Source organism: Malurus melanocephalus, unplaced genomic scaffold (assembly GCF_030028575.1).
Source record: "Malurus melanocephalus ecotype Western Australia unplaced genomic scaffold, MMel_1.1 scaffold_217, whole genome shotgun sequence".
Classification (NCBI taxonomy): Eukaryota; Metazoa; Chordata; class Aves; order Passeriformes; family Maluridae; genus Malurus; species Malurus melanocephalus.
In genome coordinates, this window is record NW_026623449.1 from 285,142 (window position 1) to 301,215 (window position 16,074).

The following is a 16,074-nucleotide window of genomic DNA, read 5'->3' on the forward strand; positions in this document are numbered from 1 at the left end:
AAAAAAAAAGTTCGCTAATAAACAACCCCCGCCTCCCGCTTATTTTAATGCCAAGGACCTTCTTCTGGAGCAGGGAGGCGCCTCCTCGATGCATGGAGAAGAAACTTTGAGCACCGCTCCCCACAGCAAAATGGGAAGAAACTGATCCCGCAGCCCAGCTCCGACGTTTAAGTATTTTTTCCAAAWCCCACAGCTACTCTCCTTCAGACAAAACCTTCACCTTTTCCTTGTGTAYTGAAGCWCTGAAAGTTCCCTTCAGTATATTTTTCTTGGCTGCCTGAGTCTCAGCATTTTGATTCACTAAACAGAAGAAGTTAAAGATCTCTACAGTAAGGGCCAGTGCCCAGTGTTTTCACCGCCACCCCCCTACATTATTTGTCATGCTCAAGTGAGGATTTGTTCAAGGCAAAAGCCTGCTCATACTGGGCTGCATTTGTTTCTCCTRAAGAAGGCAAGAGATTTTGTTTCCGGGTCCGGTAACAGGAGCCCCAGTGCCTTACACAAACATCTCTGGGTAGGCAGGGGCGCTCCCAAGGCTTTTCGTTCCGGGGCTGCAGCAGCCCCCCTCAAACACACACTGAGATGTTGGTTAGGCCCARACTGCTGCTCCGGGTCTGGGGAGAACGGGCAAAGTAGCTTTCTCTGGGGTAGAACACAARAATATGCCAAGTGGGCAGCTTCTCCTGTGTAGATCATGTCGAGCATCTCCAAAATGGCTTACATTATCCAAAGGAAAATGCAGCCACACAGCCTTGTAGATGAGAGTCCTGGTTATCCCCAAGAGCCTGCAGGGGCTCGCAGAAGGAAGGTGTTCAACCAGCAACCTACGATGCTCTCCTCCTCACAAAAAAAAGGCTCTTTCTCCTATAAACTGGCTACCTGTCCCCAGAAAGATGTCAGAAATTGTGCCACCACTCCAGCAGTCTGTCGCGATGCTCTCTCATCACATCCATCAGTATTTCCCCGTCAGGGTGACAAGTTGCACCTTGTCAGGACKGACAGAACTCAAATGAGTCAGTCTCAAATAAGCTATTTCTTTCATGACTCTCTTCAGCACAGCTCCAGGTTCGTGAACACTCATACAGTAAAATACCACATTAAAAAATCCTGCCCTAGTACACGGGAATACTCAGCTCCCTGCTATCTAAAAGAATGGTTCCTSTTGCAGGTTTGGGGGCTGCAAATGCTGAATAAATTATAAAAGTTGGTAAGAGTTTATTTTGAGGTCAAATACTGCTTACGTATATATGTACACACATACATGCATACATGTATGTGCACACGTACATGTATGTGTGTGTGCATATATARGAGAGACAGAGAGAGTGGTTCTTCCCCAAATTTTCCAAGCTGTAGGGGATTTGCCGTGCAGTTTGCCTGCCACATCCTGGCCTTAGTCTGAGGATAGTCACGGGGAGTTTCGTGGATAAAACCTGCCRGAATGGAACTGTCTTTTTATTTATGTCCCGAAACCCATGCGGGTACTCCGGGAACAATCAACCCTGAGATATGTCCCATGTAACCTAATGCTAGTGAATCATAACTAATCTGTTTAAAACCAAGGATTAGTCACGTCAGTTTCAGTATATTCCTTTATCGGGAACTTTTTTTGTGCGTGGAAAATTGGAGGGATTTGGCTAATTTACCAAACATCAGTACTAAGGCAAGTAAGGTCTGATAAAATGAGTCTTAACATGTTCGGGTTTTCAGGTTGCATTACACACGTCCCATCATTGGGGCTTTGTGCTGTGTGCGCCCTTAATGCCAGATTGACCTGCAGATTCTTTTTCTTACCGTATGATTTCTGTTTCTGACCAACTTTCATTAGCTTCAGCGATTCTCCCGCTCTTCCTTTCTCCTTATATAAGTGATCCTCACTGAAATGTACATGAGTTTTCACAGATCCCACTCTCTCAAAGGGCCTTTCTCATCGTRTCAGCTCTTAATTTACTTTTCCCGGTCAAATTCTGCCTCTTCTGTGCAATATGACCTTTTATTAACCACGTAAACCCCATCCTGTTTTCATACTSCCTCTTTAAATATTCCCCATCTTGGCTTTACTCTTTCTCATTTTTTTCTTTCTCCAGCGGGCAAAGCCTTAAGGCTTTATTTCGGTTTCGAGGCCATGTTTTATTAACCCAGACATTCTGTTTTCCTTCCCAAACTCTTTTCTATCTACAAAAATACAGAATAATTAGCTAGCCAATTAATTAAATCTTTGCAATACTGCACCACTGCGTGTGTTATTTTTCAGGGACCGGAGATCTTCTGCATCKCTAGGAAGCAGTGGTTCCTCTACTTGCAAAATGTTTATTTTCAAAGAATTAGAATTCATAGCTAAAATTATTAGACGCCTCTCGACGGAAATAACAGGATCTGCTATTCAGACCCTAACGCACATAAAGCCACACTGGTACGCTCCCACAGCACAGGCATCAGCCACATCATTTCTGCTGCTGAAGAAACATCCCGAAGAGCAGAAGAGGGGGAAACATGAACTTGAATACACCACATTGCCTCCGATAAAATATTGTACCCCACTGCACCCCAGCATAACGAGAAAACTGGATTTATAACCGCGGCTAAGGGAGATCTTTTTTCCGGAGGTCGAACCCCCCCATTGCCGATATCCATACATTCCCTTCYATAGACTTTTAACGGGACTTCAGAGAAATATGTTTTTAGCGGACACCCGCAAACTCACAGAGGCGCTAATCCAGACCCAGATTATGTCAAATTAGGACACTGCCCGCGCAATACTCCCACTGATTGRAATTTCAGCCAGCATCTGAAACCTGGACACGATCTTTGCTGATCTACACATATTTCTATCCCGCTTGAAGCCATATCRCTTTCTCGGTTTATTTTTCACAAGAAATTMATTTTAAAGAAGTTAAAAAGAAACYCAACAACRAAAAGGAAAGTATAAAACCCATTGYAARCTCTGAGRACATTTTAAGCACTTAACACATTCKTCTTCTAGCAAAGAGAGACAGGGAGGGTGCAAGCTGCAATAGTCCTGAGCTCTTTTAACGGAGCAAACTGACAATGAATTTTCCTGTCTCTTTTGCCACCCGGTGCTTACAGGAAAGGAAGTTAAAAAGAAAGAAAGAAAAAAGGAGAGGTATAGAGAAATCCCTTTCCCARCATCAATCCCGCAGGCGCTGGAAWTGCGTTTGCAGCCCAGCCGTGCTGGACCCCGGAGCAGGGTCTGGTCACGCTCGGTTTGCCCACCCGCTCTCGGGGCGAGGTGGGGGAGAGAGGCGGCGGCTTTGTGCGGGACACGCGGAGCCCGGGGCGGAAAAGCCTGCAGCATGCACGGCCGTGCCCTGGGCGAGCAGGTGGGCGACCTCACCGCTTCCCTCAGGGCCGGCACCGCCCGTCCTTCCCGTGGCCTCGGTTCCCCGCTCCCGCAGGGCGACATCAGCTCCCCGCGGGGCACACCGCTTCCCTRGACCTGGCAAGGGCCCGACGTGTCCGGGCGCTACTCCACGGTCACCCCAAACCGGGCAGAGTGGCGGGGCTCTGACCACCCGACACCGCCTTCCCCGGCGTCCCCACCAGGACGCCCGCTCTGCTCCGCTCAGGACTGAGCCCAAAAACATTCCTTGGGCAAGTGAAGCAATCATACGCAGGGTTAGATTTCTAAATTTTATTATAAAATAAAAGCAGAAATATTTTCCAAAGAATGTATTCACATAATATAAACAATAAACAAAACTAAGGTGAGTGACTTGCGTTTGATAYTGTCGTTTAGGTCTAAACTTGAGCAGCAATTCCTCTTTTCTTTTTAAAGCCCACTTCARCCCGCGTTGCACACCGAGGGTAATAGATACCTCTGCCTTCCTTCGGGCCGGAGCCGGGCAGTCACTTCCTTTCCCACTCAGCAAATGGCGAAAGCACCACATGGACAAGGCCAAAGAAGCTGTCTCTCTGCATAGCATCAGCTACAAGAAGGTTACAGAGCCTGCCTAGAGCGCGTGTTGCTGCTATATCTTGACTACAACTTTTGTATTCTTAGTTGAAATTGTACATCGTACACCTGCCACGGATACATAACTACAATAGAATAACGGGAGCGATGTGTAACTTTCAAACAGGCATGGCAAGAGCACCCTTGCGTTCCCCTTTCTTCCCCACCCCCCGAAAAAAAAAATAAAATTACGATGTGCCTCTTCCCACACAGACCGGCCCGATCGAGTGACACCACTGAGAGATTCGTGAAGTTAAGGCTGGAATGAGCTGCTACCCCGATCAGCCTTACAGTCTGCCGTGAAAGTCACGGCTCCCGGCCAACAGTCCTTACACTCCTGAAACCGCTTGCAAGAAACACTTAAGGCTTTTCACAACATCAGCTACCCACAGCAGAGTCCACCGCCTTGCAAACCTGCCTCCAGCCTGCTGCCAAAGGGCACAACACATCCACTAAGGTGTTTGTCATTGTTTTCGATGTCCCTGGTAGGATTAAGGAGAAAAAAAAAAAAATAAAAAGGAAAAAATTGAGTAAAGGAGGGCTGGCGCGAAGGAGGGAGCGTGTACACCGTTTTAAGAGCCCAGATCGACCAAGTTAGATGACATGGGGTTGAGAATGGAGTCCTGCAAGCTGTGGTGGTGCATGGGGTCAGCGCTGGGCACGGGGATGGCGCTGGGGCCCTGGGGGTGGCCCAGGCCGTGCAGGGGCTGCAGCCCGGGGTTGGAGCTGAGCAGCAGCGCAGGGCTGGAGGAGGTGTGATCCGGGGTCCCTGACGGTGTCTTCTCGTCCTCTGAGCTCCCCAAAACTGTCTTATTCCCGTTCATTGACGCCGAGAGCGGGTTGTGGCTGTTGGAGTTGGAATTCTCGTTGTTTTCCCTATAGGAAACACAAAAGAGGGAGGGAAATCACCATGMGGCCGTCGCTCCGGGGTGCGCACCGCGGGAGCGGGGGCGGCGGGGAGATGGCTCCGCGGAGTTGCGAGCRGAGGGGAGTGCAAAAACAGTGGGTTTAAAAACTCTGCAACCCTCCAAGGCCTCTTCGTCTGGCACTTAGGTCTAAGGTCCGCTGTGCTTGTAAACAGAGTCTCCCACTAGCCCAGTGGAAAGTGTCACTTTGCCAAACAGGAATTTTCTGCGTCCAAAGGGTTTGCACAGCATGAGGAGAGGGGCAGAAGGGAAGGGAGGAAGACATTACCACCAAAAAAAAAAATAAAAAAAGAAAAAAGAAAAAAAACCCACCAAACCCCAAAACCAAGACTTTTTAAACTTTAAAACTTCTCTAGGAGCTGAAGCGTAGTTCGGCCATGATTTTTCCTGGGAAAGCCAAAGACTGGCGAGCTGCAGGCAGGATGGCTCCGTGCAGCAGAACAGCTTCACMCAAGAAGAGAAAGTCTTTTGCTTCAGTAACTGGGCATGTTGGGTTTTTTGGTTTTTTTTTTTTCCCCCTCGCCCTGAGCTTGAAGCTCAAAACATAGCCCAATATGGAYGAAAAGGAAAGTGAACAGAGTTAACCCGCTGATTTCCCCGATCCTGTCGGGAAACGCTCCGCATGCCCGCCGCTGGTCCTCTGTCCCCTGCTCGGGCGCAGTGGGCGCAGCCAGGATGGCCCTCGCACGGCTCCGCGGGGAGGGGGCAGCCGGCACTACCGGTGCGCCCGCCGACAAAGGCTYGCATAGGTTGGACATCGTTTCAAAATTCATCACCGGGTAAATACCAATAAAATCGCTGGACGCTGGCCAAGCCCTTGAAGWTATATCTATATATTTATATATCTATATATGGGAWTTTTTTTGGGAAATGTGAGTGGCAAAGGGGATTGGGGCTGTCTTCCAGGCAAGGCTTACACGGCCTCCAGACAACCCTCGTAGAAGTACTTTAGACAGCGTTCTGCCTGAAATATTGAAGGCAATGCAAGTCAATTTAAAAGCTTGTGCGGAAGTTTTGAAACACAGTATTTGGCAGAGGGGCCCTATCCTGCAGGATTTGGTCGAGAGAAGTTAAGCTATTGCACTGAAGGGGTTTCCTCGCTAAGAGCTGCAGGATGTGGCTGGAGACACTTAGCGCCAAAAAAATAAAAATAGACAAGARCAAGAAAGCTCTGTTTGAACAAGTTTCCTTGAGTAGATGGCAATCCTATGAATGGTCTGTTTTCCAACGCCTGGAGTGCAATATTAGGTTGAGTGTATTTTTCAATGTCAAAAATCTTATTTCTCTCTTGAGACCTTTAAAATCTGATTCCCCGGGAAAAGGGAAAGAAAAAAAAAAAAAAAAGGAATGGAATAAGTGTAACCTTCATTTCCTTTGGATATTTGAAGGTGAGTCTCTGCTATCAGCAATAAAAAGGATCTCTAACATCTCGTAAAACCAACACTTGCGAGGGTTTGAAGGGAAATTAAAGCACTAGCACCGTTTTGGGAAATGAATAGAACAAATCCGTGCCCTAACCTACCGGGCTGCACAGCAGCACGGCCGCAGCGCTGCCCGTTTCCAAAACACGGCTGGCAGAAAGGAAGGATGGAAGTGTCCTCGGAGGCACAGATCTACAGATTTCTGATCCACTAATTAATCGCGCAGATCATAAGATCACACGATTGCCTATGCGGTCCGGGCAATTTAGTGAAGTAGTGAACGCAGTAAGAGGACCCTTTTTGCTTCTTCGAACCGTCTCGCTAAGGTACAGGGACTGCTGATGGAAAAGTCATCCCGAATAGCAAGGGATGTAGGCATTAACCTCTTCCCGGCAATTAATGGTCCCTTCACTCACTTAACGTGAAAGACACAGATGCAGAATCACATTCGGCCTAAGAACATACACCTACTGACATGCGTTCGTGAGTACCTTGTTGGGTAGCGAATAATGTCATGAGTGAGGCAAGAAGTTGCTCCACTCAGTCCTTGTCCAGGTCTCCTGCCACTCGCCAGGAGCCGACGACAGAGGACACATTTGCTACCAGCGTGGGGTAGACCCTGGGTCCCCCGGCTGTCCCTTTCTGCATCGGGGTAACACTCAAGGACACGCTACGAGCCGTGCGGGGCGCGGAGCTCTTGCCCTTGTGCCTCGCTGCCTCCGGCCTCTCCCGACGGGCCGCAGACCGGCACAGCACCTCCGGCCTCAGCACCTGGCTGGGTTCCACGCCGGGTTGCGGCGGGGAGGAGGCGGCAACGCTGCTTAACCGGGAATCGCCGCCGACCATGCGAAGCGTCCCTGGCAGCAGGGGCTGCCCCGGGGCCGCCGCGCCGGCTGTGCCGGGAGTGGGGTGTCGGCGGGGAAGGGGTCTCGGCCGCCTCTCCCGGTGCTACTTTTGGCCTACAGACGCCTTCGCCGAACGCCCAGCTCGCTCGCCTCTGATTCTCTGCGTGCCCCCGAGGCGGAGAGCCCATCCCATCCCTGCGGACCTTCCGCAGCCGGGCCCGGGGCAGAGCGGGATGCTCGAGGAGACCACCGGGGTGGGGGAGCCGCGGGGAGCCCTGGGGAGCCGTACCTTTCCTTGGCCTCGGCGGCGCGGTCCCGCTGCCGGCGGTTCTTGAACCAGTTGCTGACCTGGGTGGTGGTGAGGCCAGTGGCCTCGGCCAGCTCCCGCTTCTCGCGGGGCGACGGGTAGGGGTTGTGGGCGTACCACTCTCGGAGGACGCTGCGGCTCTTCTCCTTGAAGCAGTAGCTGGTCTCCTCGCCGTCCCAGATGGAGCGGGGCAGCGGGAACTTGCGGCGCACCCGGTACTTGCCCACCGCCCCTAGGGGTCGCCCCCGCAGCTTCTCCGCCTCGATGTAGTGCGCCTTCAGCCAGAGCTGCTGCAGCTTGGGGTGGTTGTGCGCCGAGAACTGGTGGCTCTCCAGGATCTTGTAGAGCTCGCGGAAGTTGCCCCGGTGGAAGGCCACCACCGCCTTGGCCTTCAGGACGCTCTCGTTCTTGTGGAGGTGCTCGCAGGCAGGGAGGGACCAGAGGAACCGCCCCAGMCGCTCGATGTTGCCGCCTTGCTGGAGCACCTCGCAGACGCAGGCCACTTGCTCTTGGGTGAAGCCAAAAGTCGGGAGCATCGACATGGTGAGCCCTGCCCCGCCGCGCACCCTACGGCCGCATAGAGGGGAGCGGCGCGGGGCGGCGGGCAGCGCCCGGCATGCGGGGCCGGCCCCGGGGCGGCGGCGCCCGGCGGGGCCCGCTTGGGCGTCACGGCCAGGCGCGGGGAGCCGCGGCCATCGGCGGCGCCCGGTCCCGGGGCGGTCGCGGGAGCCGGGGAAAAAATGCGAAGAGCGGCGAAAAAAGTCTCGAGAGTCCGAGCGCGGGCGGCTTTTCCCCCCGGCCGCCGCCTCGTTTTTGTAAGTCCAAGTTGCGAGAGTAACTTCGTGCCTCTTTTGTCTCCTATCTGCAGCGCTCGCAGCGGCCGCGGCTCTCACACCCCCACCCCCCTCGGCCGCCGGTTTGGGATCTCCCTGCTTCCCCCCCACCCCCCACCGCCAGATCCCACATAATATAGTGGTAAAGCCCTGCTCACTCGCTCCTCTCCCTCTCGGAGTTTTCCCCCCCTTTCTTCTCTCTCTCCTTTTTTTTTTTTTTTTTTTTTTTTAAATAATATTATTCTAAGCTGGCATGAAAAGTGATTATCCGCGCTGTGATTGGTCCGGTTATCTGACCCGGGGACTGCCAGGAGAAGACAATAGTTTTAGTCAAATTATTTGCCATGGTGACGCTGTCAATCAGGGGTAACCCGATCTGTTTTGAGGTGGCTCCCCGGCTGGGTTGACAGATTGCTCAGATCCACTCAGAGGCGGCCTTGCGAGCTGAGATATTAGCTAGCGAGGGAGAAATTTCCGTCGTGATTGACGCTGCAGGCGCCCGTCGGGGGAGAGGKGGAGCGCCGAAACGCAGAGCACGGAGCCCGGGCCCCTGCTTCTCGCCGCAGGGCACTGCGGCGCGGCGGGACGGAGCCGCCATCCCAGCCGGGCCCCGCCGCCCCGTCTGGATCCCGCAGCCCCATCCCGGCCCCGCCGCTCCGTCCCTGGCACCCGCGGCCGCGSTGGGGAGAAAAGCCCGTCTCCGGCCCTAGCAGAAAAATTACTTTCTAAATGCGTTCCCTTATAGCCCCCCTCCCCAGCGCCCAGTAAGCACTGTTGGAGAGTTTTATAGGGAAGGGGCCTCTCATGTACAATGGAGATCCTGTTCGTGACCTGGGATCCCATTACACGCTTCTCGTACCTGCCCTGGAGCGAGAAGAAGTCACGRTGATACGGGGCCGGAGAGGGATTGCCTCTCATGAATCGCCGGCCGTGCCCCACCATGCTCCAGCGTGAAGGGCGCTGGCATTTATCACTGGACACAGGACATTTATTTGTACTCGATTTCCAAGATCGTGTCGGGGTATTTCATCCAGGAGAGGAGCACGTGTAAAAGTGTAAAAGTCAGAAATACTTCGCTTGATTAAACGGACCCCGATCACCCCGCGTGCTCTTTCATAGCGCGTTTTAAGTTTGCCGACTCTGCTTGGCAGGGACCCGTATCGTTTCCCGTCCCTTGTCAGTCTACACAAAGTGAAAGGCGAGGGGGAGAGGTTGTGCGAGCTGGAAGGTCGAGGGAGAGGGTGCGATGAGCGGGTGAAGGGAGCCGCGGTGCCTCCTCGGGAGCGGCGCACGGGGTGGCGGCCAAACGGGACCGCCGGGGCCGMGGCTGGCGCCGGGGATCGCCCAGGTGAGGGCACCCGGGAGGAGCCTCCCGGCCACAAACTTAGGRTAGTTTCCATGGCCTGTTATGTTCTCCTTTTGCTGAGAAATAGTAATTAATCCCACAAGTTCTTTCTACGCTATTTGCAGTTGTGACAGGAGAGGTCTCTGCAATTGTGGGTTCCGGCCACGGTACCTTTTTGGCCGCCCCGGCGCGACAGGGATTTAACGAAGTCACAGGAGACCGGAMTGCGGCTCCTCGCCTCGCAGCCTGAGCCTCCGTGGCCGACGGACCGAGCCTCCGTGCCTGCCCGGGCGGACGCAGCGGCCGTCCCCGGGGGAAGGAGAGGCTGGGGCGGCGGCGCGYAGCCCGGCGACTCCCGGCGGCGGCGGCTCCCGGCAAGGAGCCGCACCAGGGCTGCGGCCAGGGGAAATGCGGCGGGGGAGGGAGGCAGGAGGAGGAGGAAGAGGCGGGGTAGGGGGGCAGCGGATCAACCGTGTCCAGCTCCCAGCATGTCCGAACGCCTGTGCATATCCGCGGCGTATGCCCGTACTTTCTCGAGTGCACTCCGCTGTGGAAGCCGCGTGTCCTACCTGTCCGTCCGGCCTTTTCACGAGTGCTGCCGTAGGGAAATAGTGGCAAGCGGGGGGTTCCCGCCCTGGATCCCCCKGGGATGGAAAATAGATGTTTCTTTTTCCGGTCGAGAAAAGAACAGCTCAAATTCGTTTAGAACAAAATCGGGCATGTTGGTGACGGGTCGGTAAAGCCCCCTTCGCACGATGCTCTCTCCTTTCCTTTATAAAATAGCCCTCGACCGTTTCGTGCCTCGATTCCGGCCGGTCTCTGCAGAATTCAAACTATGTTTGTTTGYTAACGAAAGCATCTCGATCCCAGCGCTTCCTAGCCAACCTCAGCGGCTAGATCGTTCACAGCCGCAGCTGTAGAGAGCAGTGACGGGACGGGACAACCGCTCCACTTCAAACCTTGCTCTGAGCAGAAACGGCAACAGAAACACAAATCCCCTCTCCCGTCCCCGACCTCTGCGCACACACATCGTGCACCTTCCGCTCCCTCCCGCGACGGGGACCSTGGAAATAATGAAAAGTGCTAGCGAGGTCTGAGTTGTGTCTCCCGCCTCCCCGCTATCACGCTCGGTCGCCCCACGTTTATTGGGGATATACTTGAGTCCCCTTCCTCTCCTTCCATCTCACAACCACAGCGGTTGAATCTGAACGGGAGCAGCTGTTCGCCCTAGCTGGAGAGGAGATGTCAAAACCTGTTGCATAGATTTAGGTGTGAGAAAGATTCTTCTTAGCACCCTAAAATGTGAGCACAGAGTCTACACGCCAGCTCCTCCGCAGGCGCTTTCACTTTAGGCTGCCTTTAGCCAGGCTGCAGCTTGCATGTAGCGTAAATTCACTTCCCAGGGAGCTGGGCAGAGGCAGGGCTACCCCCTTCCCGGGCACCCTGTATCAGCTTGCGTCCTAGAGCAATTGTAAATTAGTGACATCTGGATCCAAATTCTGCATAACTGCTTTTATCTTTAGGGAAAGAGAAAAAATTTCCTACAGGCTAGAGGACGGAGCAGATAGTGGCTGCAAAGCCGCAGCAAGGGGCGAGTCCCATTGTAATGTCTTGAGAGGGAAGCAGGCGATCGGGAGAGGAGCTTTTTTTTTTGGCATTTATGAAGACTCTCGTTCCCTGCCATTATATTTCAGAGCAGGAGGAGCGAATTGCCTGCTCACGTTTGCCCCCGGACCGACGAGATTGTTTCGCCTGGCTGCTGGCAGCTCTCTCCCGTTTAGCTGCCGTGGAAAGTTTTAGCTGAGCCGATCCAAATTTTTGCCCGGCCCCGCTGCCGCCGGGCGGAGAAGGCCTGGGTTTCACCCTGCTCCGGGCCCGGCTGTCACTTTGCCGGCAAGCGCCTCATCCCTCCGCGTAGCAGCGAGCGAGACTGTCAGTGTCAACACAATTTTTCGGAAACATGACTGAAATAAAAAAGTGTTTTTGTATCGCGACGTCCCTTTCATTAGCTGTGACACAGMCCGGCTGAGGAAGGGGATGTGGGCTGCCGGTTTTCTTCCACGGAGTCTTTCCTTGCTCAGAACAGCTCCGTGCCTAGGASCGAGTGCCAAGGTAAAGCTGCAGTTGTCTGAAATCGCCTTTTCGGCTTTTCACCGAAAAAGTGAAAAATGCTTGTAGACAGCAGCCTATGTGGGAGACTGTAGGCCCACTGTTAAAAACAGGAGCCAATTCACCCAAGCTCTTGCTCGACACCTTTCTGCTGCCTCCTCGAAAACTGCTTTTGTGGAGCCCCTCATCCTCGGGACAAACTCGTCACCCACTCTCACAGGGCTGTGGACACGTCCGCTCCTGCCAGCCAGCCTGGGCTCCACGCGTGGGCAGGGCAGGGAGACAGGGCCCCTCCAAGGGCGCTTTTATCGGCAGGGATAGTGAACAAATGATAAACCCCACAACTTTCACATGTCGGAAAAGAGCACATCTTCCCGGCAGATGTATGCTACCGTGTCAAGGACTGTAGAGAGAGCAACTAAAATGACAGACAACTCCAAGTTTTCGTTTCTTTCTCTCCTTTTCTTTTCTTTATTTTTTTTTTTAATTTAGGTTTTTTTCCTTTCCTTTTGCTGAGACTGCAATATGCTTTCCCTTTAAAAAGGTTGGGGTTTACCAGGACTGAAAGCCTGCCTCAAGTAAGCTGCTACTCCTCCTAGGCTCTCTCTCTTTTTTTTTTTTTTCTTTTCTTTTTTTTTTTTTTTTTTTTTAATTATTTTAAATGAATCACAGCTACCTTTGCCGCGATGCTGGGCCTACCTGCGTCACACCACCTAACCCGGGGGCTCAGCTCAGTTTCCCCGGACTCACACGTTTTTCCGTGGCGGGACTGGCGCTCCTATAGGCGGCCAAAGCTCACCCGGGATTCCCGGAGGGAGTTTTGCAACCCGGATCCGCGGGTTGTATCCCCAGCCCTCCCGTTATTTATTCACGCTTTTATTTATTTTCGCGTTTTGTTGAAAACGTGAATATATCCCATCGGAGAGGTTGTCTATCTCGACTGAAAAAAGAAAGCACGGCAGACGATCACTGCATGTAACTAAATTAAGATAAACAACAATTGCTTGTTGTTCCTTGATTTGGAGCGAAAGAAATAATTCAAAGCTTTTGCTGCGCGCAGTGCACCGTTCCTCAAGGGGACGGGTCAAGGATTGCAGATATGTAGCGGGTAACTCGATTATGCTAACAAACTCCGCTTGAAAGAGAGCGCTGRTGGGTGAGGGGCGCGGATCGGGGTGCTGGGGACCGAGGGGACTCTGCTGGGAACCCACGGGAGCGGAGCCTCTGCCCCACGGAGCCGCCCCACTCCCCGCACCCGCAGCTCCGCCGCTCGTCTCCAGCAYGGAGCCGTTTCCCCGCCGGCTGGAGCTGAGATGCTCGAATAGCGTCTTCGAAAGAGATGTATTAATTAGGAGATGGGGGCCTGATGGGACGTGACTTGAGTTGGCCTCGGTGAACCTTCCCGCCCCCGCCTCCCGGCCGCCCCCCGGTGAAATGGGTCTCTGGGGGTGTCTCCGTGTCCCCATCTCATGGTGCTGTTTCCTCCCTATCCCCCGGGGAAACACGGTCGCCCCCCCCTGCCCCCCCCCAGCTGACTAATGCGCCCGGTCCTGATTACTTTTATTTTATCCTTTCTCAATCTCGGGCGAAGGGCTGAGAGTTTTCACCCACTTCTGCGATCAGCAGCCTTCCGGCCGTTTYCCCCAGCACGGGTATTTATTTGGGGTGTGCCCCCTCCGCGGACGCCACAGACGGCTGGAGGAAGGACCGGGRGGCACAGGAGGGGGGCCCGGGCCAGTGCCCACCCAGCCGCCACCCCACTCCCGGCTGCGGGGACAGCCTGAGATGCTCCGCGGCACAAGGGGACTCTCTGAGCACACAGTGTACAGCTAACAGACAAGACAACAACAACAACAAAAGGCACATATGGTTAAAATAAAGAGAGAGAGAGCGCTTTCTGCCTTAGGGGATTGGCAATAACTAGCCAGAAATGCAGGGTATTGAATCCAAACTTCTGGTGGGCTTCTGCGGGATTGACAACTTAAATCACACTACAAGCATCAATTTGACAATATTTGTAAACTTCTTGTTTCCAGGGATCTTCTTGATCAGAGATAGACCAGGTTGGTATGAGTTCCAGCCACGAAGGTCTCTTTTTTTTTCCTCCTCCTTTCCCCTCTTCCGACTTGATGAATAGCGATCATGTTTCTTTTAATGGCTGCCCCCTATTCTCACAGCCTCCCACAACTAACCCAAGAGCCTGTTTCCTCGACCTCAGTTAATTCCGCTGATTATTCCAAGATGATGAGGAAAGCACGAAGATTGTTCACTGTTCCTACCGATTCAAGGCATTTTTGTTACCATCTCCGTCCGTGGCTCACGGGGTTTTGACCGGGGAGTATTTTTAGGAAGAGGCTTCCCTTCCCTCCCGCCTTCTCCCCGCAGGCAGCAGACGGTTCCGGGGGCTCGGTCACAGTCCTGTCGCTCGGTGGGTGCCCGATCCCCGCCTCGGGGATGGGGGCGGCGGCCGGGGGGTCCCGGGCCAGGGGCACCGCCAGCATCTCTGTGGCGCTCAGGTGGCGGCGGTGCAGGTGAAGCCTCGCTCCCGAGGGGCCTTTTCCTAAAAGGGAGCAAATCCCCGGCCGTCTCCTGCAGCACCAAAGGGAATTTGCTTCTCCCCGAGGAAGGAGAGCGACTCCTTCGGCCCCAYGGGCTGAAGGCGGGGTTCCACTCCCAGAAACCTCACTAGAGGGCTCTAATACTCAGCTCCGATCGCTGCTGAGGGGAAACAAGGCTCGTCCTTGTCATCCTTTAGTCTTTCAGAGACTGGTAAAATCTCCCCCRGTCTGTCAAAGGCGATTCACAGACGTCATCACCATGACAAAAAATCTCTTCCCTAATAGCAGCCACCAACTATCCTGCCCACCTGCAAGTGARCGGAACTCATGTCCCGTCCTGGTGCATAATGGTACCAGAGCATTTTGGGGGTCCCTTCCTCTTCTGTACCCATGACAAGGGAAGGCAGTGCAAACTCTGAAACAACCAAGGGCCCCAGACACAGGTATCCTTGTTAAAATTAAGGGACAAAGCTCTATAAACAGACCTGTAGACTTTTTCCCTTCACTACAGAAAGAACTTCTGTGAATTACAATGTAGTATGGTCATTAAAGTACCCCTCTTAAATTCTGCAAGACTAAGGCAAGCTGAAATGTAACGGAGTGTTAGCAAGTAACACACAGAGWTATTAATGTCAAATGCTGATGGATTTAGCTGCAGTTTGTTAGAGATTATTTTTTCTCCTTTTAAATAATGGCTATGATTTGCAGTTGGAAAAAATAAAAACAAACAAGACAGTATCAATTAAAACTAAGCCAATAGTTGTAAGGGAGACTTCTTAGCATTTCAGAATTCATTCATTTTCTTTCAACTCCCTGTAGTTTTTTTAATAAATGAGCACCTTATTTGCAGAAATTAGGAAGTGCAGTTTAGTTGCTTGTCATGTCTTGCAATTTTCTGAGAAGTTTTGTGTACAGATCAAAACTGTACAGCTTTGTGGAAAACTAGGTAGTTTAAATAACTTAAACATCATTTAAAAACTGATCAACTTTCCCATCAAAAGTTTGCTACTTCTGAACTTGTGACAATGTTCTGTATTTTCCTGTATGGATTGTTTCAACCTCCTTTTTGCTGAGTTAATTCTGTCTCTGACCTTTGATGTCTTCTCTGCTTTATTTCATAGGTTCTTGAATCAGCTCAAATACGCTGTGGACCTTTTACTTCCCAGAGAAAAACCTGGTATCCCTTTCCATTCCTTTCTTTTTTTCAACAGTTTTATTCTCCTTATAAACAAGGACTTTATTACTAGACTAAGATTGACTTTGTTACTTATTTAAGATGTAGAAGAGGCCAACCCAGTGAACACTGAATTGGTTTCAGTCAGTTAAGTCACTGCAGCAGGCAGGGCTAAGGCTCTGCACCATACTGGTTAAGAATCAATGTGCTGCTAGGGTACCATACCCATGTCACATTTCCTCCAACAGCCACATCATGTGTGCATGGTGAGGTGCATCAGGGCACAAAATCTCCCTGGAAGCAGAAGCTGATGGCAGCAAACACTGATGCAGGAGGTGCAGGGAGGGAGGGTGAGCTCAGCACACCATTTGGCTGCCACCATGAACAACTTCAGTTGTACTAGATGGCACCTGGTCTGACTCCCCCTGTCGTGCACTATTCTAATCCTCCAATACTCTTTCACAAGTTTTTGCTGTCCCAGGAGCCCTTCCATTCTCTCAATCCACTCCCTGTTATGAAAATATCACTCAAACAATTTGCAGTGCATTTCCTTACATTATCTCTGATACTCAGAACTAGAACC

General features: G+C 52.4%; 1 protein-coding gene across 1 annotated transcript; it reads right to left on the reverse strand.

Annotated features, from left to right (window-relative positions):
* Positions 1–3,677: 3,677 nt before the first annotated feature.
* SIX2 (SIX homeobox 2) lies at positions 3,678–8,077 on the reverse strand. Its single transcript, XM_057374145.1, has 2 exons — positions 7,455–8,077; positions 3,678–4,849 (listed from the first exon to the last, which is right to left on the reverse strand). Exons 1-2 carry the CDS (start codon positions 8,012–8,014, stop codon positions 4,546–4,548), a joined length of 864 nt encoding a protein of 287 aa, XP_057230128.1. The 5' UTR covers positions 8,015–8,077; the 3' UTR covers positions 3,678–4,545.
* Between the last annotated feature and the right edge of the window lie 7,997 nt (positions 8,078–16,074).